This window comes from Amblyraja radiata, chromosome 21 (assembly GCF_010909765.2).
Source record: "Amblyraja radiata isolate CabotCenter1 chromosome 21, sAmbRad1.1.pri, whole genome shotgun sequence".
Taxonomy (NCBI): Eukaryota; Metazoa; Chordata; class Chondrichthyes; order Rajiformes; family Rajidae; genus Amblyraja; species Amblyraja radiata.
This window is the reverse complement of record NC_045976.1, coordinates 18,442,530-18,465,757: the sequence shown is the minus strand read 5'-3', so window position 1 is coordinate 18,465,757 and position 23,228 is coordinate 18,442,530. Positions and strand designations below refer to the sequence as shown.

The 23,228-nt window shown below is 43.3% G+C and overlaps 1 protein-coding gene across 11 annotated transcripts in view; it reads left to right on the top strand.

Moving 5' to 3' along the window:
* Window positions 1-23,228, top strand: part of anks1b (ankyrin repeat and sterile alpha motif domain containing 1B) — a 703,274-nt gene that overhangs the window by 615,775 nt on the left and 64,271 nt on the right. For all 11 annotated transcript variants that reach the window (XR_004415215.1, XM_033039691.1, XM_033039699.1 and 8 more), the window contains 2 exons: window positions 11,646-11,744; window positions 16,321-16,473. Coding sequence is in view for 10 of the 11 variants with exons in the window: in XM_033039691.1 (XP_032895582.1) it covers window positions 11,646-11,744; window positions 16,321-16,473 (252 nt within the window). In the remaining variant the exon portion in view is untranslated. The remainder of the gene's footprint in view (window positions 1-11,645; window positions 11,745-16,320; window positions 16,474-23,228) is intronic.

The following is a 23,228-nucleotide window of genomic DNA, read 5'->3' as shown; positions in this document are numbered from 1 at the left end:
CAGAAATGGACCATGTAAATTTGAGGGCAGGGTAGGAGTTAATGGTGAAGCCGATGAAATTCCATATGGGTGCAATCATCAATGTAGCAGAGAAAGAGTTGGGTTGTGGTGGCAGAGTAGGCTTGGAACAAAGACTGCTCCTTGTAGCCAATGAAGAGGGGGGCATAGCTTAAGCTCATGCGAGTTCCCATGGCTACACCTTTAATTTGTTGGAGGTGGGAAGAATCAAGAGAGGAAGTGTCAAGGGTGAGAAGTTCTGCATCTCAGAGGAGAGTGTTAGGATAGAAGAACTGGTTGGATCCACATTCTAGAAAGAAGCAGAGGGCCGTTATGGAGGATAGAAGAGTACAGGGAACAGTCATCTATCTATGCATAACTAAAACTCTGATCTTGTCATCTTCGGGTTTGGCGGTCTTTCTATTTGCGCAAAAACGGTTTGTGATAGCGCTACGATTTTTCGCCAGTTCACTCACCATTCTCCTGTGTTGCGAGTCCACTAAGTTTTGTTCCGATTGGTTGAATGTCGTAAATGTTAGAGAGGTTTAAAAATCTTAAAAACCACGCATGCGCAAATTGATCTCTTCTCCTGCCAGTCAGCGCCACGCGGATTAGTCTCTTCCCCTGTCATTCCCCGGGACGGTCCGCCCCTTCCTGCGCCATCGCGTCTTTATTGGAGCTGAGGATGGCCGGCGGAGGTTTCCAACCAGACTTTGGGAGGGACCCGAAGCAGCCCAGCCCAGCACCAAGCAGCAGCCGCCCCAAGCAGCCGCCCAGCCCCAAGCAGCAGCCCAGCCCCAAGCATCAACCCAGCCCCAAGCAGCAGCCCAGCCCCAAGCAGCAGCCCAGCCCCAAGCATCAACCCAGCCCCAAGCAGCAGCCCAGCCCCAAGCAGCAGCCCAGCGTCGGAGACCCGACCCAGCCCAGCCCAGCGTGGCAGACCCAGCCCAGAGTCGGTGGCCCAGCCCGGAGTCGGAGATGTCGCCGATGTCGCCAAACGAAAAACGGAGACTCTGATCCCGGCGGGGGAGAACGATGAGCACCCGCAGTGAGTCTCCATCGCACCGCAAATTCCAGCCACTACCCCTCTTGTCCCCCTCTCAGGTTCCTCTCCCCTTCCCCTGTTATGCCCCCCTCTCCCCATGGCTATTTCCCCGTCTTTTATCCAAGCTCACTCCCCCCCACCCACACACCTCTCTCCCCCACACAACATCCCCCCGCCCACACACATCTCCCCCCCACACAACATCCCCCGCCCACACACCCCTCCCCCCCACAAGCCCCCCTGTCCACACGCCCCCCGCGCCCACCGACTTCCCCACACACACCCCCCACACACTCTGCCGCCCACACACCCCCCGCCCACATCCTCCCGCTCCCACAACCCCCCTCCCTCACACACACACCCTCCCCCACACATCCCCCCGCCCACATCCCCCCACTCAGCCCGCCGCTCACACAACCCCTCCCCCCCACATAACCCCCCCTGCCCCACAGGGGGGTGGGTGGGGACAAGATACAGAGTTGAGGTGTTGGGAGATAAGTTCACTGGGGCAAGTGCAGGCAGGTACAACGCGCCTAACAGGACAGGTCTGTTTGTGAATCTTGGGTTGAATATAGAAACACACAGTACAGGGTTGGGGAACTATCAGGTTTGAGGATGAGGGGGGGGGGAGTTCTCCCGAAGTGATGAGATGGTATGGGAGACAGTAGCATGGTGTTAGGGGTATTATGGTCCTGGTAAAGGAAATGTAAGAGAGCAGCCTTCTGACCTCACTTGTGAGCAAAGCCTATACCACCATCTCATCAGCATCACTGGGTTGGAACACTAGAGCTACAATTAAGTATAAAGCTCACCATCATCATCAAAATACAACCACAGATGGATAATAAGTAGATTGCCAGTGATTCTCATGTCACTAGATAGATTTAAAAAATAAAATGTGACTGTTGAATTGGTGCATTATGAATGCTTCATTTGTGAAGCAGTATTTTTAAAGAACATAAAGCTTGCAATTCTAGGTTATGCTCTCCAAGAAATTATGCACAGGAAATTTAGATTTAAGACACTGTTAACTGTAGTGGTGCTTGTAAATTTGATTTGATTACAAACATGGGAAGTATTCTGTAATCATGGGCAAATCTGTTGAGCAATTTGAGCTTCTATAAAATCTAAATAATTATATTTTAAGCCTCTTTTTTTGGAATCAAACCATGAAAAGGTTTTATCTCTCATAATCACTTGATTACACAATACATTCTGTTGCCTCCTCCTGCAAGAAGCACTTATGATTTTCCATATGACCATGATGGCAACAAACGAAGTTGTTTAACATCAATATCAGGTGATTGCACCATTAGGGATGAACAGTTACACGGGGAGAGCGATGGTCAACGACTCATTGAAAAATGAAACACAGTAAGGTCCTAATGGTAGCAGCAATAACAGTGTCTTGTTTGAGAAGTTTGGAAGAAATTTGAAGAATCCTAGGAGAAATCAATGGTCTCAAATTTGTTGTTTAATTTGAACTATGCATCTAGCACATTTTAATATTATGTTGCTGTTGATGCCACTAGTTTCTGGCCATGAGGTTTATCCCACCAGTGGTCATGAGGTTTATCCCACCAGCGGTCATGAGGTTTATCCCACCAGCGGTCATGAGGTTTATCCTTCTTCTTTCAGTATCTTGAGTCACTACTGTGAAAACTTAAGTTTGATTTTTTTTTAATGCATTTAAACATTGTGGGTGTTCCTGGCAAGGGCACCATGTATTGCCCATCAGCACCTACTGCTGAGAAGCCAGTGGTAATATTGAGTTGAACCACTGTATCTTTGTGGTAAAGACACTGCTATAAAGCTGATAGAAACATAGAAAATAGGTGCAGGAGTAGGACATTCGGCCCTTCGAGCCTGCACCGCCATTCAACATGATCATGGCTGATCATCCAACTCAGTATCCTGTACCTGCCTTCTCTCCATACACCCCCTGATCCCTTTAGCCACAAGGGCCACATCTAACTCCCTCTTAAATATAGCCAATTAACTGACCTCAATTACTTTCTGTGGCAGAGAATTCCACAGATTCACCACTCTCTGTGTGAAAAAAATATTTCTCATCTCGGTCCTAAAAGACTTCCCCCTTATCCTTAAACTGTGACACCCTTGTTCTGGACTTCCACAACATCGGGAACAATCTTCCTGCATCTAGCCTGTACAACCCCTAAAGAATTTTGTGAGTTTCTATAAGATCCCCCCTCAATCTTCTAAATTCTAGCGAGTACAAGCCAAGTCTATCCAGTCTTTCTTCATATGAAAGTCCTGCCATCGCAGGAATGAGTCTGGTGAACATTCTCTGTACTCCCTCTATGGCAAGAATGTCTTTCCTCAGATTAGGAGACCAAAACTGTACGCAATACTCCAGGTGTGGTCTCACCAAGACCCTGTACAACTGCAGTAGAACCTCCCTGCTCCTATACTCAAATCCTTTTGCTATGACTGCTAACATACCATGACACTGATGGGTGGAGAGTTCCAGGATTTGGATCCAGCAATGATGAAGCAACTAAAATATATTTCCACGTCATGAAGGCATGTAAACTGGAGGAGAATCTGTAAGTGATCATGTTTTCATATGGCCATGGCTCTTTGTTTAGGTTTATTGCTTATGGGGCAAGTGCTGGCAAGTGATAAGTGAATCCAGCTAAGGAAGGGTGGATTGGCAGCAGTCATGTGATACTTCCCTTCTCCTCAGCTCTTTAAAAACAGCTATCTCATCACCATTCTAAAGGAGGGTCTCGACCCGAAGCATCATTTGTCCATTTCCCTCCACAGATGCTGCCTGACCTGCTGAGTTTCTCCAGCAGTTTGATTTTTGCTCCGGGCATTTGCAGTTTCTTGTGTCTCCATAGTGCATAGTTGGATCGGTTAAGTTTCTGTTTTAATTGTGATGCATAGGGTGATGGAAAAGCCTTTGAATATCGTGGGTAGATGGTTAGACCTTTCCGTGTTGGTGATTATCATTGCCTATAACTGATGTGACACAAATGTCACTTGTAATTAACAGCTCCTGATCTTGTTTGCTTTATTTCCTAAGTTGTGAATGGAATTGGACATTATGCAGTCTTTGGTAAACATCTAATATTATTTAGGGAAGTCTATTGAATTAATTAAGCTTGAGCCCAGAACAGAATTATTTGTGTTCAGCCAAGATCATAAGACATAGCGGAATTAGGCAGTTCAGACCATAGAATACTCCACCATTCAATCATAGCTGATCTAATTTTCCCTCTCACCTCTGTTCTCCTGCTTTCGCCTCATAGCCGTTGACACCCTAATCAAAAAACTATCAATCTCTGATTTTAAAATACCCAATGCCTTTGCCTCCAAAGCCATCTAAGGCAATGAATTCCACAGATTCACCACCCTCTGGCTAAAGAACTATCTCCAAGTCAAGTTAAGTTAAGTCAAGTTTATTCGTCACATACACATACGAGATGTGCAGTGAAATGAAAAGTGGCAATGCTCGCGGACTTTGTGCAAAAAGACAACCAAACAAACAACCAAACAAACTACAAACAGAATGGAACAGAATCACATTCTTTTACATATTAAATATTGTGAGCGGAAGGAAAAAGGGAAAAAAACAGCAATTAAAAAAAAAAAGCAGTAGAGTGGTACAGTAAAGGTTAGTTCCTGTTGAGATAGGAGTTTACAGTCCAAATGGCCTCTGGGAAGAAAATCCTTCCCAACCTCTCTGTTCTCACAGCATGGCAACGGAGGCGTTTGCCTGACCGTAGCAGCTGGAACAGTCCGTTGCAGGGGTGGAAAGGGTCTCCCATGATTTTATTAGCTCTAGAGTTGCACCTCCTGATGTATAGTTCCTGCAGGGGGGGCGAGTGAAGTTCCCATAGTGCGTTCGGTCGAACGCACTACTCTCTGCAGAGCCTTCTTGTCCTGGGCAGAGCAATTCCCAAACCAGATGGTAATATTTCCGGACAAGATGCTTTCCACAGCCGCTGAGTAGAAGATATCCATTCTGAAGATATGTCCTTTTATTCTGAGGATATGCCATCTGTTTCTAGTTTCTCCCACTAGTGGAAGCATCCTCTCAACATGCACTCTCTACATGCCATTCACTATTCGGTATGTTTCAATGAGACCCCCCCCCCCCCCCCCATCCTTCTAAGCTCCAGCAAATACAAGCCCATAGCCATCAAATGCTCCTCATACGTTAACCCAATCATCCTCCGAAACCTCCTCTGGACCCTCTCCTAAATTAGCACATCCTTCCTTAGATATGGAGGCTTAAACTGCTCACAATAATTCAGAATTGAAATAATTAACTAGCCTCAACCATCTTCTTGCTCACTGTAAACCTCCAGCCTCTTCAGGTGCCATGCTGAATAAACTGCATTTCTCCTCATCTGACTGTTTTAGTTTCAGGAACAATTGGACTTGACATTATTTCTGTCCATTTTAATGTATTTTCAAGCCAGAATTTTGACTTTTAAATTTCAAGTCTCAAGTCTCTTAATGGACTCCTAATGGATTTTTTGTTAAATTAAGTACTTCCTCAGCACCCTATTGAATGTTTGAAAAACAAAGCTACTCAGCCTGCAGGATAATGTTAATAGTGTCAGCCATGCATCTGCAAAAATATCTCCTTGCTGATAAGCTGTCAATTGAGTTAAAGGGTGAATCATAGCATTTATGTATGTATCCAGTGAGTAGTATGAACATTTAAGACACTTGACTGGATTCTCTGCAAACTTAATGATACACATTTTCAATCATCAGGCTTATTTTGTCTTATTTTAAAATCTATTAACGTTGGACATGTATCTAAAATATATCAATTTCATTCTTAGTAACTGAACAATTTTAAGACATGACATAACCACGTCATGTAACAGGCATTCGGCATGCTACCCTTCGTTCGTCAAGACCTTGAGTATAAGAATTAGGACATCATGTTGCAGTTGTACAAGCCATTGGGAAGGCATCACTTGGAACTTCATGTTTAAGAAAGAACTGCAGATGCTGGAAAAATCGAAGGTAGACAAAAATGCTGGAGAAACTCAGCGGGTGAGGCAGCATATGTGGAGCGAAGGAATAGATGACGTTTCAGATCGAGACCCTTCTTCAGACCCGAACTTAATGTTCAGTTTTGGTCACGCTGCTAATGAAAAGACGTCATTAAGGTGGAAAGGGTGTACACATTTTTGTTGCCAGGACTCGAGAGCCTAAGTTATAAGAAGAGGTCGGGTAGCCTAGTACTGGTGTCTGGAAATGACTTTTTGAATTCAGTTGTGAAAGACCAACAGTGGGGGAAAATGTAACTTCAATATTCCTTTATTTTTATTTGGCTTTGGTCCAAATGAAAAAAATATTGAAATAGTAGTAGTCATGAAAATGCTTTAAACCTGTTAAAAAACATATTGTCCATTACTTGTTAATACAAAATAGACTTGTATTTGTCTTTGGTATATGATATATGTGATGTCAAAAGGATCCTGAGTTTCTTGGAACTAAGGCTGACTTTGAATATAATTATCCTAACTATTTATTGAACAGATCCCCCACCCCCTCCTACTCTGTTCTAATTACTTTGAAGATACATAGATATCATCAGTTATTATTGTTGATTGTTTTGATTATACCTAGGGAGCTCTGATTTCAGCAATTTTATCTCAGTATTAACTTGAAATTGTATTTCAATTGATCTGTTGTAGTATCAGTATATTCCAACATACCCAGGTTTGGGGAAAATCCAACCAGTATTTAATGAGTGACCGTGGCAAAGACAAACTATTAGGAAAGGCATTTAGCAAAACAAAATTTCCAGAGTGACTTCTACAGATGTTGAAATATTTTGAAGCACAAGTATATTCTGTCTTCCTATCCCAGTCTTCCTAATAAGCGGCTGCCTTTCTAGTGAACATAAATCCTATCCCTCACTAGCCTGGTTTATTTGTTTTGTCTTTTTTTGAACAAGAGGACAACCTTAGCTATTTTGCAGTCTTCTGGTACCTCATCATGGCTAAAAAAAGATGCAAGAATCTCTGTTAGAGCTTTGCAATCAACTCCCTTGCTTCTCTTTGCATCTTGGGATATATACCATCTGGTCCTGGGTATTTATTCATTCTAATGTGCTCTAATATTTCCAGTACTTCATCCTTCCTGATACAGAGATGCTCCAAAGTATCAGCACACTCAACCTCAATTCTACAGTTTCCACATCCTTCCCTTGGTCATAGAGTCATACAGTGTGGAAACAGGCCCTTCGGACCAACTAGCCCACACCGACCAACATGTGAATTTAGAAGATCGAGGGGGGATCTTATAGAAACTTACAAAATTCTTAAGGGGTTGGACAGGCTAGATGCAAGAAGATTGTTCCCGATGTTGGGGGAAGTCCAGAACAAGGGGTCACAGATTAAGTATAAGGGGGAAGTCTTTTAGGACCGAGATGAGAAAATTTTTTTTCACACAGAGAGTGGTGAATCTGTGGAATTCTCTGCCACAGAAAGTAGTTGAGGCCAGTTCATTGGCTATATTTAAGAGGCAGTTAGATGTGGCCCTTGTGGCTAAAGGGATCAGGGGGTATGGAGAGAAGGCAGGTACAGGATACTGAGTTGGATGATCAGCCATGATCATATTGAATGGTGGTGCAGGCTCGAAAGGCCGAATGGCCTAATCCTGCACCTATTTTCTATGTTTCTATGTCCCATCTACAATAGTCCCACCTGCCTGCGTTTGGCCCATATCCCTCAAAATCTGTCCTATCCGTATACCTGTCTAATTGTTTCTTAAATGTTACATAGTCCCTGCCTTAACTACCTCTTCTGGCAACTCATTCCATACACCCACCACCCTTTGTGTGCAAAAGTTACCCTTCAAATTCCTATTAAATCATTCTCTGTTCATCTTAAACCTTTGTCCTCTGGTTGTCAATTCCCTTACTCTGGGCAAGAGACTCTGTGCATCTATCCGATCTATTCCTCTCATGATTTTATACACTTTTGGTGAGATATTTATTTAAGATCTTGCTCATATTGGATATAGAAGATGCTGCAAGCTCTTATAAATGTTGAAATCTTCATCGGGCTGTAATGCCCAGCAGATCTATCCAAAGAGTTGACCTGCTCTTCGGAATATTTACTGCACAATCAATGATATTAAGAGTGGCGCATTCTTCTCGTTATGTGCCTGTTGAGCCGTGCATGATAATGCACTAGTCAGAACTCTTGTCATTGCAGGTGGTTCTTGACACTAAGCAGCCCTCCACCAGACTGGCAGAGTAATGGTGGGATGTATTAGATTTCCCCGGTACCATGAGGAATCCCTGACTGTTGCTTCAAATATTAATGGAGTGGAACTTCTTCTGAGAATTATGGCTTCAGGGCAATGTGAGTGCAATATATTACTCATTAGTCATGGAGAAATCAGCACTCATTGCAAAGCCATTCACACAATCTGCCACTATCATAAGGAGAAGGAATTGCACCTGCACATTTGGAGAACTGAGCCTTGGTATCTTATCCATTGGATTACGGGAATACTGATTGCAACACCTTATATGTGTCATTAGCTGCAGCCTGAAGAATCTTCTGAAGTAGAACTTCAAAGGCACCTTTATGGCATTGTGTTTTGTGCCTGGCTCTGAGGGATTTCATCTACACAATCCTTTCTTGAGGGATACACTAAAGCGTACTGTACCTACCATGAAGGCTCTCTGTAGAAAGGCTACAGATTGATAAATAATAAAGCTAATAAAAACTCTCATAATAAAAACTCTCAGGATAATTACTTAAGTAATGTAAGTGAAGGGAAATTGTTTGATGTAATATAAATAGAATTTTATGTGGTGGGAATAGCAACATATAAAAGTTATACATACTTAAAAGTCTGATCTTGTATGTGGATGTGTTGTGTATTTATTCGTGTATAACCATATCTCGAAAAAACGACGCGCTAACGGTAACATTTTTACATATCCTGGTAGAGATTTTTCCCGTGGAGTCCGAAAATGCCTTATCTGAAAATGTCATGCTTTATTTCTCGAGTTATTACTGAAAATATTCAAAAATCTGACATAACTTTGAATTTAAAAACGACTGTCTTCCGCTGACGACGTCACAATGGGTCTGCGTGCCCTTTTTCCTCACGCTGCGAGTGACATCCCCCCCCCCCCCCCGTTATTCAAGACTCTGCCTTCCCCCCCCCCCCCGCTCCAAAACACGCAGAAAGAACGAGCAAGTCGGGCCCGCCCCGCTCGCCGAGTCCACATCCCCCCTCTCTGACCCCGTTGAGGGGACGGGACCGAGCTGTCGGGTCCTTGGGTCGGGTCAGGTCCTCGGGTCGGGTCCTCTCACTCTGCCCCCCGTCTCTCTGCCCCCCCTCTCTCTGCCCTTTCTCTCTCTTCCCTCTCTCTCTCTGCCATCTCTCTCTCTCTGCCCTCCCTCTCTCTCTGCCCTCCCTCTCTCTCTGCCCTCCCTCTCTCTCTGCCCTCCCTCTCTCTCTGCCCTCCCTCTCTCTCTGCCCTCCCTCTCTCTGCCCTCCCTCTCTCTGCCCCCCTCCCTCTCTCACTCTCTGCCCCCCTCCCTCTCTCACTCTCTGCCCCCCTCCCTCTCTCTCTCTCTGCCCCCTCCCTCTCTCTGCCCTCTCTCTCTGCGCCCCTCCCTCCCCCTCTCTAGCAACGCCTGCGAGTTGGGGCTATGCGTGAGTAGATGGGGCGGGGGATGGGGTAAAAGGAGCAGATGAATAATAGTAATATAATATCAAGGGGTGTGGTTAGTGTATGTGTGACGCCGCTGGATGATTGAATGGTGTAACTTCCTCATCAAATGGGAATGACAATATTTCAGCTCAAGAATAAGCCAGTGGTACAAAAGCATGAATATATTGTTTTCTTTTCTGTCCATGATATATTGAAAACATGCCATAAGCTTGAAACTGGAAATAAAACAACGGCATTCTGAATGTCAATATGCATGTTCAGTGTCTCTATTTGCAGATGTGTGGATGTGACTTATAAGGTGAATGAATTCTTCCCGACCTCCAACGCTAATCAGAGGTGAATTCCAAATATAGGCCAAACATTGCGGTTAATGGAATATAAAATCAACCTGAGAAGCAGTGAATTCACAGAGTTCATTATCTGCTCAATTTTATATTTATTGACTTTCATATAGCGTCCTCAATGACAATACTTTAATAATGCTACAAATTGAAGTTTCTGTTGTCTACAATTAATTCTAATTTTAAAAGAATATTACCATAGTGGATTATGAAAGGCCTTCTCTTCCTCTTAGATCCAGGCTATAAAATGACAGTCATCAATAATTTGTTTCTTCAGTTCATCCGATGGTATGTAACATGGTGAGGAAACAGTCAGACTGTACAAGTCATTAAACTGTACAACTCCTCCCCCTTCTGTCTTGGGATAGACTGACTCCCCCCTATTTGCACATCCCCAATCCTTTCCACTCGTCACTTTAATTTTATGTTTCATGTATTTTGTATTTTATGACTGTTGGTGGAACAATTTCCCTCCTGGGCCAAATAAAGTTGTATCGTATCGTATCGTATCGTACACTGTGTCAGGTGTGGCATGGTTGATAACGTACTCACTTTTGATTGTGTGTATGTGTTCCAGTATGCCAGTATGGAGACTTCAGCACAAAATTGTCAATGTAGTCCAGAGGGAATGCCACACTGTAAGGTGTGTCTTCTTAAACCAAGGCCACAGTAATGTTTCATAAGGGGGGGGGGGGGCAAGAATTTTACATTTGTGGGTTATTTTTTATAGTTTTATCATTCAATCACATCACTGAAAATATCACAATATCTGGCCTTATCCCATTACTACATGTGGGACTATCTATGTATAATTTGGCTAGTATATTTGCTGGTCCAACTACACTTGCAAAGTAATTAATTCGCTCTGATGCTTTGAGGAAAATCCTGTGGTTGTGAATGGAGTTACATGGATACATACATTTTTCCTTTTTTTCATTTTTTAACCTTCAAAGTACAATTTATATCTCATAATCTCCTATTTTAATCATCTTTAAATTATTCAGATTATATTAAGAGCATCTGGTCAAAAACTTAAAACCAATTTTATAAGATGTGAAAATGATTCTGTAGAATGAATGATGCCTCCATCACCTATTTTTTGAATTATTAGACAACTATGTTTAATGGCTCTACTGGGATTGAGAATGAATTGTACTGAAAGGAACTCATGCTTTCAAAGTGGCACATCAGTAATGCTGATAGATGGTTGTGACATGCTGTGCACTATTGACCCAAGTTGTAAACCTTTTGGAGCTAACCGCTTGGGGGCAAAAGTATCTTCCTTTCTGTGCACAGGATCAATAAAGTTTAGGGGGAAAAAACTGATTCTTGACATCTCCTTCCTTTATTTTGGTTACAATAGTTTTCATCCTCTATTATTTCACTTTATTGACATCTAAGTAAGTGATCATCAAAGGTGTTCCATGACACAGCATAGCTATTTGATAGTTACTGCTCACCTGCTGTTTACTATGGAATTTCACTGCAGTGTTGTTGATCTGATCAGTGCAATCACAATTGGCAGTAGGAATGACTTCATTTTCTTTCTTTCCTTTTCTCTTTCCAGGGAAGTAATGTTGTGGAAGACCAGGATTTGTTGGAGATAGGCATCCTTAACTCTTCGCACAGACAACGGATTTTGCAGGCTGTTCGTGGACTTCCTCGAGTGAGTTGAGATATGCTGTAGAAAATGACAAATACCATTGTTTTAAATCATATGAGGAAATAGTTTACCAAAGGACTATTGAATGGCATTGAAGGTTATAGTCTGGTTTAAACTATTTCTATTAAACCTCTCCTCTTTATGATCTTGTCTCGGTAGAATGCACATGGACAAATGTATTTTGTTGATATTCAACTGAAATGTGACCAAAGTCAATGGGAACTAATCTGCACTTTAAACAAACTCCAAACCATTGAGAATTTCTATGTCTTGTCATCCAATCGACCTTTTAGTAGAAATAGAAACACATTAAGAATAAATGGTGGTGATTTACTTGTTTATTCACTCTACATTATTTGGTTTAAATAAAGAAACAGTCACATTTTGATCTAATGTGTTATTTAAAACATGCATGTACAACCCATATCAGCAGTGTAGACGCCACACCATTCCAGCCACCAGTGAGGAATACCAATTTGAAATACCAACCAATATTTAAATTCAAATGCTGTATAACTACGAGAAACAAATGATTTAATATTCTCAGTCAAGGGATGTATATATTTAACATTTATTAATGGGATGTAGTAATTATAGGCATTATTAGAGTGTGTTCGGTGTATCATCGTGAGTCTGGAAATGCTAATAATGTGTATCAAGTGTAGTAAATGTTGGTTTATATTAGCTTATACAAAGTAGTTGAAACCAAAATACATGTGTGCAATTACAAGAATGACTGAGTTTGAGCAAATGTGCTGTTAAGGCAAATTGTAACTTGTACACAAGCATTGAAGTTTGTTAAACAGTAACAATTAGTTGAGTTAGCTGAAGAAAAGGTGAGGTTGGCTCCCCTTTCAGTAATCTCCCACTAGTATACTGGATTTAACCTGAGGTTATACATTTATCAAGCCAATGCTATCAATTCTTCCATGTTAATGTTTGAGTGGATTAAAAAATGCAATATTTTCTTTCTGAATTGTCCCACCTCCAATTTGTGTGCTGTGACCATTGCGTTTATATGGTATTTTAGAAAAACTTTCAGGAGAGAGGGAAAAAAATATACAATGAATTAAACCAAATTTTGATTAATAGCATAGGAGAAATGGGAAATTAAATTAAAGGATGAAATTTGGAGTTCATTTTATAAGCCGCAGCAGCAGAATTAAAGTAAATGGAAATGTTCCTTTTCTAATGTTGTATTAATGATGAGTATTAAACTTCTCTCAAATACATTTATTTCTATAATACTAAATGTCAGAAAATTAGTTCTAAGATCTTCTGGTCCAAGTGGGTTATTGTTTTCTAAAAATCTTGTGGTAATCTTAGGTTAATAGTTTTTCAGAAATCAAATTCAGCATGGGCGATATGTTCAACTAAAGGCAGGTAATTAGCAGATGATTTTCCTGCTGCAACATTTAGATTGGATGTTTTATCAAATAAAAAGTGCCTATACCTAATTTTGGAGATATTCTGATTCACCAGTCCATGGCATTTTCCGCATTTTTTTGAATGGCATGAGGCATCCAGTAATGCATTTAAGCCACTCAGAAATGCAAACTGGCAAAACAAATCTTTCTTTCCAGCAATCATTTTGCATGATTGGAGATGGTAGGAAAACAAATGATTTGAAAATGATTTCCATCAAAACTTTCATTTTCAAGAAACTCACCACACTAAGTAATATTCAGATTGACTTTAAACCAAAGGGTCCTGACCCGAAATGTCACCTATTCATGAGATGCCGCCTGACCTGCTTAGTTACTCCAGCACTTTGTGTCATTTTTATGTAAACCAACAGTCCTGCAGTTCATTGTGTCTCCATTGTGCCTCCAAATTTGAGGAAGGACATTCTTGCTATTGAGGGAGTGCATTGTAGGGTCACAAGGTTAATTCCCGGGATGACGGGACTGTCATATGCTGAGAGAATGGAGCAGCTGGGGTTGTGCACTCTGGAATTTAGAAGGATGAGAGGATATCTTATTGAAATATATAAGATTATTAAGGGTTTGGGCATGCTAAAGGCAGGAAACATGTTCCCGATGTTGGGGGAGTCCAGAACCAGGGCCCACAGTTTAAGAAGAAGGGGTAAGCCATTTAGAACGGAGATGAGGAAACACTTTTTCACACAGAGAGTTGTGAGTCTGTTGAGTTCTCTGCCTCAGAGGGCGGTGGGGGCCGGTTCTCTGGATACTTTCATGAGAGGGCTATTAAAGATAGCGGAGTCAGGGATATGGGGAGAAGGCAGGAATGGGGTACTGATTGTAGATGATCAGCCATGATCACATTGAATGGCGGTGCTGGCTTGAAGGGCCGAATGGCCTACTCCTGCATCTATTGTCTATTGTATATTGTTTTAGTTTATTAGGTTGGAACCTTTTTTTTGCTATTACGAGTAAAATTAATTTGTGCCCTTGACAAGAGATTATTTAATTAAGTCTGCAACATTAGCATTCTCTCTGCACTGATAACATTGTATTTAGCATTTTATATTCATAAATAATGCTTTCAGCATCTGGCTGAAAATAAAAACAAATTTTATACATGAGGTAAAAAATAGGAACAAGGGAAAGCATATGGATCCTCATACAATATATTCATGCTGAACATCTGCAGCAAGGCAGTTTTCCCACCCTCCTTCCAAATCTTTTGATTCTGTTGCTGCTCAAAATTCTATCAATCTCTGTCTTGAACTCACTTCTCAACTGCACGTCCATAGTCTTCTGTGTGGAGAGTTCAAATTATTCACAGTCATCTGACTGAATAAATTATCTCAATGACCAATCCTCAAATTTACAATTCCGAGTCCAAGACTGTAGCCAGAGCACAGCTTCTGGGCTTCCAGCATGTCACGGTCTTTACGAATTTGATGTGATCATCTTTCATTTTTATAAACTCGAGAGAATCTATTCGTTCCACTCAATCTCTTCTCATCAGTTAGTCCTTTGATTTTAGAATCTATTGAATGAGCTATTGATTTGTTTAAGAAAGAACTGCAGATGCTGGAAAAATCGAAGGTGGACAAAAATGCTGGAGAAACTCAGCGGGTGAGGCAGCATCTTTGGAGCGAAGGAATAGGTGGCTTTTCGGGTCGAGATCCTTCTTCAGACTGTGAGGGAGGGGGTGGGAAGAAGAATGGAAGAGGCGGAGACAGTGGGCTGTGGAGAGCTGGGAAGGGGAGGGGAAGGAAGGAAAAGCAAGGACTAACTGAAATTGGAGAATTCAAGCAAGTCTGAAGAAGGGTTTCGGCCCGAAACGTCGCCTATTTCCTTCGGAGTCTGAAGAAGGGTTTCGGCCCGAAACGTCGCCTATTTCCTTCGCTCCATAGATGCTGCTGCACCCGCTGAGTTTCCCCAGCAATTGTGTGTACCTTGGAGAATTCAATGTTCAGACCGAAAACTACCCAAGCGAAATATGAGGAGCTGCTCCTCCAATTAGCAGTGGGACTCGCTCTGGCCATGGAGGAGGCCCAGGACAGAAAGGTCAGATTCAGAATGGGAGGGGGAGTTGAAGTGCTGAGCCACCGGGTGGTCAGGTTGGTTAATGCGAACTGTGCAGAAGTGTTGGGCGAAGCGATCGCCAAGCCTGCGATTGGTCTCACCGATGTAGAGCAGTTGACAGCTAGAGCAGCGGATGCAATAGATGCGGTTGGAGGAGGTGCAGGTGAACCTCTGCCTCACCTGGAAAGACTGCTTGGGTCCTTGGATGGAGTCGAGGGGGGGGGGGGGGGGGGGGGGGGGGGGGGGGGGGGGGGGGGGTAAAGCGACAAGTGTAGCATTTCCTGCGGTTGCAAGGGAAAGTACCAGGGGAGGGGATGGTTTGGGTGGGAAGGAACAAATTGACTTAGGAGTTATGGAGGGAGCGGTCTCTGGGGAAAGCTGAAAAGGGAGGAGATGGGAAGATGTGGCCAGTGGCGGGATCCCGTTAGAGGTGGCGAAAATGTTGGAGGATTATCTGTTGTATGTGATGGCTGTTAGGGTGGAAGGTGAGGACAAGGGGGACTCTGTCCTTGTTACGAGTGGGGGGATGGGGAGTGAGAGCGGAGCTACGGGATATAGAGGAGACCCTGGTGAGAGCCTCATCTATAGTCGATGAGGGGAACCCCCGTTCCCTAAAGAATGATGACATCTCCGATGGCCTGGTTTGGAACACCTCATCATAGGAGCAGATACGGCGTAGACGGAGAAATTGGGAGTAGGGGATCGAGTCCTTACAGGAAGCAGGGTGGGAAGAAGTGTAGTCCAGATAGCCATGGGAGTCAGTCGGTTTATAGTAGAGGTATTGATTTGTAACCCATTACTCCATCTCTGTCGTCAGAATGCCTTGAAAGTGCCCTGAACCTAGCTGTAGTATGTATTCACATCAAATTTCCACCATATATCAACTGCCTTCCCTACGAAATATTCTGGTTGATTCTGTCACAATAGTTAAGATAAATGTTAACAGATTCTCAGACACCATAATGATTGCATCATTAGTTTATATGCTTGAACATTGTTTAAATTATATATATATATATATATATATATATGTCCATAATTTCATGCAGCACTTACACTTGTATTTTTCTCTTTTGTTTCAGGTGAAAATTATTGGATATGATACAAACAGTCCAACATCTGTGGCAGATTGGTTAGATTCTTTAGAATTGAATGATTACATCAAGACCTTTCTCGCAAATGGTTATACATCAATGGATCTTGTGAAAAAGCTGTGGGAAATTGAACTCATCAATGTAAGTTCATGATTCATATAATATCTTGAAAATAAACTGTAGTGTTGAAGACATTTAAATTCTCAAGTGTTATATCATAACCTAGTGCATTACTAAGGAAGCGTTATTGAGATAAAACATAAGCATACATAAATCACTTATCTTGAATGCACCTTATCTCAACAGTCTCTGTGGGTATTATACCTTTGTAGACAAACTCTCCAGCTAAATATTGCTGCAGCTGTGATTTTGTGGTTGAAATTTCCACTTTTTTTGAACAATAGTATATTTTGTAGAATTTACAGTTTAATGTTCACACTGAAAACTAACTAATCAGATTTGATTGTGGATTTAATATGTTGAGGCATTGAGAACGGTCTTATTAGCACACTCGTAAAACATGCAGATTTTGTGCAATCTCATTGGTCAAGTGAAATGCTTCTGTTTTCTCATTTTCAGGATTTAAATTTTCTTTTGATATTTTTTACGAGAATTATCTGATATTACGAGGGGCCCTTCTGTGGTTAATTGTTAGAAATTGTAAGTTTCCAGATAATGTGCTTATTTAAAATTTACATTTTGTTAATTAAATGTGATTGTGTTGTAACATTTAAAATATCTTCAAGAGTCTTCAAAGAGAATTATCTTCAAGTTCCTTGCTGGACTGTGTGTGCATCTTCTGCTGTGTTGAAAGATCGGAGCTGTGGGTGAAAAGCCTGCCCAATATTGAGGAGAAACTCCTTTAGCCTGGAAACTCTTGTACTGAATGCAAGTGTAACATTTAGACTCATTAGGTTGGAAAAGTCAAAAGCAGTACAGTGGTTGGTGATGAGGCTTAAAGTTTTGTTAGATTAAAATTTCAGTGTGGCATTGTCTGACCCAAATGAAAGACTCCAGAATAGAGTGCTCACCATTAGAGTTCCATGTCTCTGCCAGGTGCCATATCAGGGCATATGTATATTGGCATAAACCAAGGTTTAAAATGTGGTTGCCTTCAGCTGATGGTCTCACTCATCCTGATGTGCAGCCGTTGTGAGGGAGGAGCTGCTTCTAAACCTATGGCCTGCTGTTAACTGTATCGATGTGGCTGTAAAAGAGAGCGCTGATTGCCAAGATAAGAAGATTCAAAGGTCTGCCGCGTGGCAAAGTGTGGAAGTTAATAATGATTTAAAAATACAAAATGGATTCCGATGAAACTAAGACAACCTTCTTCTATTAAATTGCAAGGCCAGCGAAACACACTAACCTTTGCTTTCAGTACATTAACAAAGCTAGCAGACTGTGGATGTTCCCTTTCCAATAACATAAGCGAGATAACAAGCACAAGTTTCACGAATATCTCTATAACATAAACATAGGTGAAAATTCAGACTAACCCTTGTTCCACATGATTATGATGTGTGTCATAAGTAGAAAAAACCAAAATGCTTGTTCTGCAGAAATATAACCTTGTTCCTCTGTCAGAAGAACCTGTCAATCTTCTTTTGCTATCAATCTTTAGGATCTGTCAATCTTAAGAAGCAAGAGGCTGGGCTAAGATTTATAGATAATGTATTGCTGAATCGTCGATTATTGGAGTATATATATGTAATCCGATCACTGCCCCTTTGTGTGGGGATGTATAGTCTGTAATCTGCATACTGTTAAGAGTTTTACCACACCCACTGTTGTGTTGCGGCTGTCCAAATAACTCAAGCCTTACACCATGATCAAGGTCCAAAGACTTTATTAATGACATAGCATAGGTAACTTCATGCTGGCATGTTTTTCTAATAATGCGGGAACCAGGCAGGGAGGGTTACTATAAAGCTAGTGGGCATAACTACAAAAGCATGACTCATAGTATGAGTGACACTGATCTACACCTGCCTGGCAAAATAAAGATTGTACTGCTTGATCACTGATTTTATTTGCATTTTAGGTTGTTTAAGAATATTGAACCACAACAGGAGCATGCGGTGGATGATGACAGATGGTTTGCTAATCAACTGACCTATTGCTGCCCTCATCTTGAGAGTTTCAAGGAGGAGCCATACAATAAATTCCATGTGTCAAGTAGAAAAGCTACTGGAGAATTTACTAGAAATAGAACAGCCATTCAAGTGAGAGTTTGGACCATGACAATGTTGAGAATGTTTTTCTGAATGGATGTTGGAAGGGAGAGATTTGTTTCACTTGAGTTCCTCTATCTCACTTGATGGAGTCAGGGCTGAGTGCTGCTTTCAGCAGCTGGATATCTCTGGCCACAGGATGAGCGTAGTGAGAGCATCTGCCATCGTCCACTGCATCCTCTGCCACCCAGCAGATCTTTGACGCTTCTTACTCTGGCATTCGGAGCTCTCCTCCTTTACAGCCACATTAATGCAGTCAACCAGCAGACGGTGGGTTTATAAGCAGCTCCTCCCTCACAAAGACTGTAGATCCGGATGGGGGAGTCCACCAACAGAAGGCAGCTACAATTTCAATCCAGATTTGATCCCGGTAAAACTGGCAGCTTTTGAAAGGCCAGATGGCTGTTGAGTAACTTAACGAAAAGGAGTTATGTGTCATTAGAGGTTACATTCTGTTATTGAGTCATACAACATGAAAACAGGCCCTTTGGCCCAATTAGACCATGCAGACCAAGATACACCATCAGTCCCATTTGCCCACATTCGGCCCATATCCCTCTAAACCTTTCTTATCCATCTACCTATCCAAATGTCTTATCAATGTTGTTATTGTATGTGCCACAACTACTTATTTTGGCACCTTGGTCCATATACCCACCACACTTAGAATGAAAAAGTTTCTTATTACATATTTCCCCTCACAACTTAAACCTCTACTCTCTAGTTCTTGATTCCCCTACCCTAAGAAACAACTCTGTGCATTCATCCTTTTCTATTTGCCTCATGATTTTATACACCTCTGTAAGATCACCCCCCAAATAATTTTAAAGATGGGCCTGAACCCGAAACGGCATTTGTCCATTCCCTCCACAGATAGAAATATAGAAACATAGAAAATAGGTGCAGGAGTAGGCCATTCGACCCTTCGAGCCTGCACCGCCATTCAATATGATCATGGCTGATCATCCAACTCAGTATCCTGTACCTGCCTTCTCTCCATACCCCCTGATCCCCTTAGCCACAAGGGCCACATCTAACTCCCTCTTAAATATAGCCAATGAACTGGCCTCAACTACCTTATGTGGCAGAGAGTTTCAGAGATTCACCACTCTCTGTGTGAAAAATGTTTTTCTCATCTCGGTCCTAAAGGATTTCCCCTTTATCCTTAAACTGTGACCACTTGTCCTGGACTTCCCCAACATCGGGAACAATCTTCCTGCATCTAGCCTGTCCAACCCCTTAAGAATTTTGTAAGTTTCTATAAGATCCCCCCTCAATCTTCTAAATTCTAGCGAGTACAAGTCGAGTCTATCCAGTCTTTCTTCATATGAAAGTCCTGACATCCCAGGAATCAGTCTGGTGAACCTTCTCTGTACTCCCTCTATGGCAAGAATGTATTTCCTCAGATTTGGAGACCAAAACTGTACACAATACTCCAGGTGTGGTCTCACCAATACCCTGTACAACTGCAGTAGAACCTCCCTGCTCCTATACTCAAATCCTTTTGCTATGAATGCTAACATACCATTCGCTTTCTTAATTGCCTGCTGCACCTGCATGCCTACTTTCAATGACTGGTGTCCGATGACACCCAGGCCTCGTTGCATCTCCCCTTTTCCTAATCGGCCACCATTTAGATAATAGCCTACTTTCCTGTTTTTGCCACCAAAGTGGATAACCTCACATTTATCCACATTATACTGCATCTGCCATGCATTTGCCCACTCACCCAGCCTATCCAAGTCACCTTGCAGCCTCCTAGCATCCTCCTCATAGCTAACACTGCCTCCCAGCTTTGTGTCATACGCAAACTTGGAGAAGAATCAAGTACACAGGACAAGATGTTAAGAAGTCCCTTGTGCCAATAGGTGGGGAGCATTTCACGACATTCGTTGATTGTTGAGAGTGGTAGACGCTCAGCATCGGTGGGGGGCGGATACGTATATCTTGGCCTGGGTAACCTTCAGGACAGTTGGGCACAGGACACATCATCAGTAGTGTACGTTTGCATCACTGGGTGTTTCGGCCTTTTAACACTATATACCCTCCACAAGGGCGGCCCGCTGCAGGATGATCAGCCCTCAGCGCGTGTCCCGTGTCAAACCGTCCCAAAGATTCACCCTGACGTAGTTGGGGCACAGCATGGGTCTTTCCGCTTGAGCCAAATCCACCGGCTGCTTCTTTCAGCCGCCTCTGAGAGTGATCTTATGGTCTTCCGCAGAGCCTGACCGTGGATTCCAAGTTCCTTCAGCAGTCTGATGGTAGATGACGCAACAAATCCTCTGCATCCCACTTCAACTGGTTAGACTTTGGTGTTCCAGCCACGCCGCGTTGCCTCTGCTGCAAGCTCTGCGTAGCGCAGCTTCTTACGCTCATAGGCCTCCTCAACAGAGTTCTCCCATGGAACTGTGAGCTCTATGATGTAAGCAGTCTTCTGTGAAGGGGACCAGAACACCAAGCCTGGCATGAGGTTGTTGGAAGCAATTTCAGGTGGAAAAATTAGTTGTCGGCCGATGTCCGCCAGCATCCTCCAGTCACGGGCCCTGCATAGGTTTCCTTCTTCTGATCTGGTGGAAGGATGTTTAGATGTTTTCTGTCCTTCTCGGATAAAGGTTGTTGCCCTTAGTGGGGGGGTGGGGGGGTGGGGGGGGGGGGGGGTTGCTTGCTCTCGGAGGCAAGGAGTTGGTCGCACACCGCCTGTTCTCAAGGGCTGATGCCAGGCTTTTTAGTACCTGATTATGCCGCCACGTGTATCTCCCTTGCATGAGGCTGGTCTTGCAGCCTACCATGATGTGTTTGAGGGTCGCTGGAGTTGGGCAGAGGGCACAGGTTGGATCCTCGCCGTACCACTGATGGAGGTTCTTTGGTGATGGAAGCACGTCATAAGTCGCTCTGATGATGAAGCTGATCTTGCTTGCTTCCATTTCCCATAGTTCTTTCCAGCTGATCTTCCTCCGCTCCACACCTTCCCACTGCATCCATTGCCTCTGTTTGGCAAGAGAGACCGCCTTTGCACTTCTTGCGGCCTCCTCCTGTCGCCGCACCTCCTCGACCACCAATGTCCTCCGCTCTGATGTTGTGGCCTTTCGCCAAGTTGGTTTACTTGTCGTAAGGCCAAAGCCTCCTCTTCCCTGCTGGACTTGCTCCACGATGTCTTTGTGCCTCAGGGCTGATGAAGCTTGCTGTACTACATCAGATGGTGTCCACTTCCGGCCAGTTACTAGGGGCGGCGCAACAGCACTGATGGTCTTGTCTCTAGAGTCCCTCAGTGTCATCTGGAGTCTTACTTTAGAACACTTGTATTCCTCTGTTAGACTAGTGAGAGGTAGTTCCAGGACCCCTTTGCCATATAGGCCGATGTTACTTAGACATCGTGGGACACTGAGCCATTTCTTCGCGTATGAAGTTATGGTTCGTTCCATCTTCTCCACAGTTGTTATTGGGGCTTCATAAACGGTCAGTGGCCACATTGTCCGAGGAAGGAGTCCAAACTGTAGGCACCAGAGCTTCAGTTTCCCAGGCAGTAGGGTCTGATTGATGTTCTCCAGGCCATTGACAATTTCTTGCCTTAGTTGTTGCACCTGCTCTTTGTCCTTGAGACTTGCGTTGTACCATCTGCCCAGGCTTTTAACTGGCTGTTCAGACACTGTTGGTATTGGGTCGTCACCGATACAGAACCTTGTGTCTCTAAGCACCCCCTTGACTATGGAGATGCTTCGAGATTTACTTGGTTTGATCTTCATTCGGGCCCACTTGATGTTCTCCTGCAGCTTTCCAAGTAGCCGCTTGGTGCATGCTGCAGTAGTGGTTAGTGTTGTCATGTCGTCCATGTATGCCCTGATGGGTGGCAGACGGAGCCCAGCCCTGGTTCGTTCACCGCCCACCACCCATTTTGAGGCCCTGATGATGACTTCCATGGCCATTGTAAAGGCCAAGGGTGAGACTGTGCAGCCTGCCATGATGCCTACTTCCAAGCGCTGCCATGTTGTACTGAAGTCAGCTGTTGTGAAGCACAGCTGCAGGTCTTGGAAATAGCTCTTGACCAGTGTGGTGATGAGCTCTGGTACATGGAAAAAGGCAAAAGATTCCCAAAGGAGTTCATGGGGAACTGAACCAAATGCATTGGCCAGATCGAGGAAGATCACATGTAGGTCTCTCTTGTCCTTCTTAGCTGCTTGGATCTGGTGCCAGATCATGCTTGTATGCTCCAAGCAGCCCGAAAATCCTGGAATTCCTGCTTTCTGTACAGATGTATCAATGTACTTGTTTGTTACCAGATAGGTGGACAGCCTTTGTGATACAATGCTGAAAAAGATTTTCCCCTCGACGTTGAGGAGACATATTGGCCGGAATTGGCTGATGTCTGACGCATCCTTTTCTTTAGGTATTAGCATGCCGCCGGCCCTTCGCCACGCCTTAGGTATTGTTTGCTTTTTCCACACCACCCTCATGAGCTTCCATAGAAAGCGTAACACATCCGGTGCGTTCTTGTAGAGCTTGTATGGTACTCCGTTTGGCCCAGGAGCTGATGCTGCTCTTGCTCGCCGGACAGTGTTCTCTACCTCTTTCCATCTCGGAGGGCTGGTGTCCAGGTTGAATTCAGGTGGTTGAATAGGCGGGATGTCATGTGGGATGACTAACTGCTCATGCCTTTTCGTGTCTTGG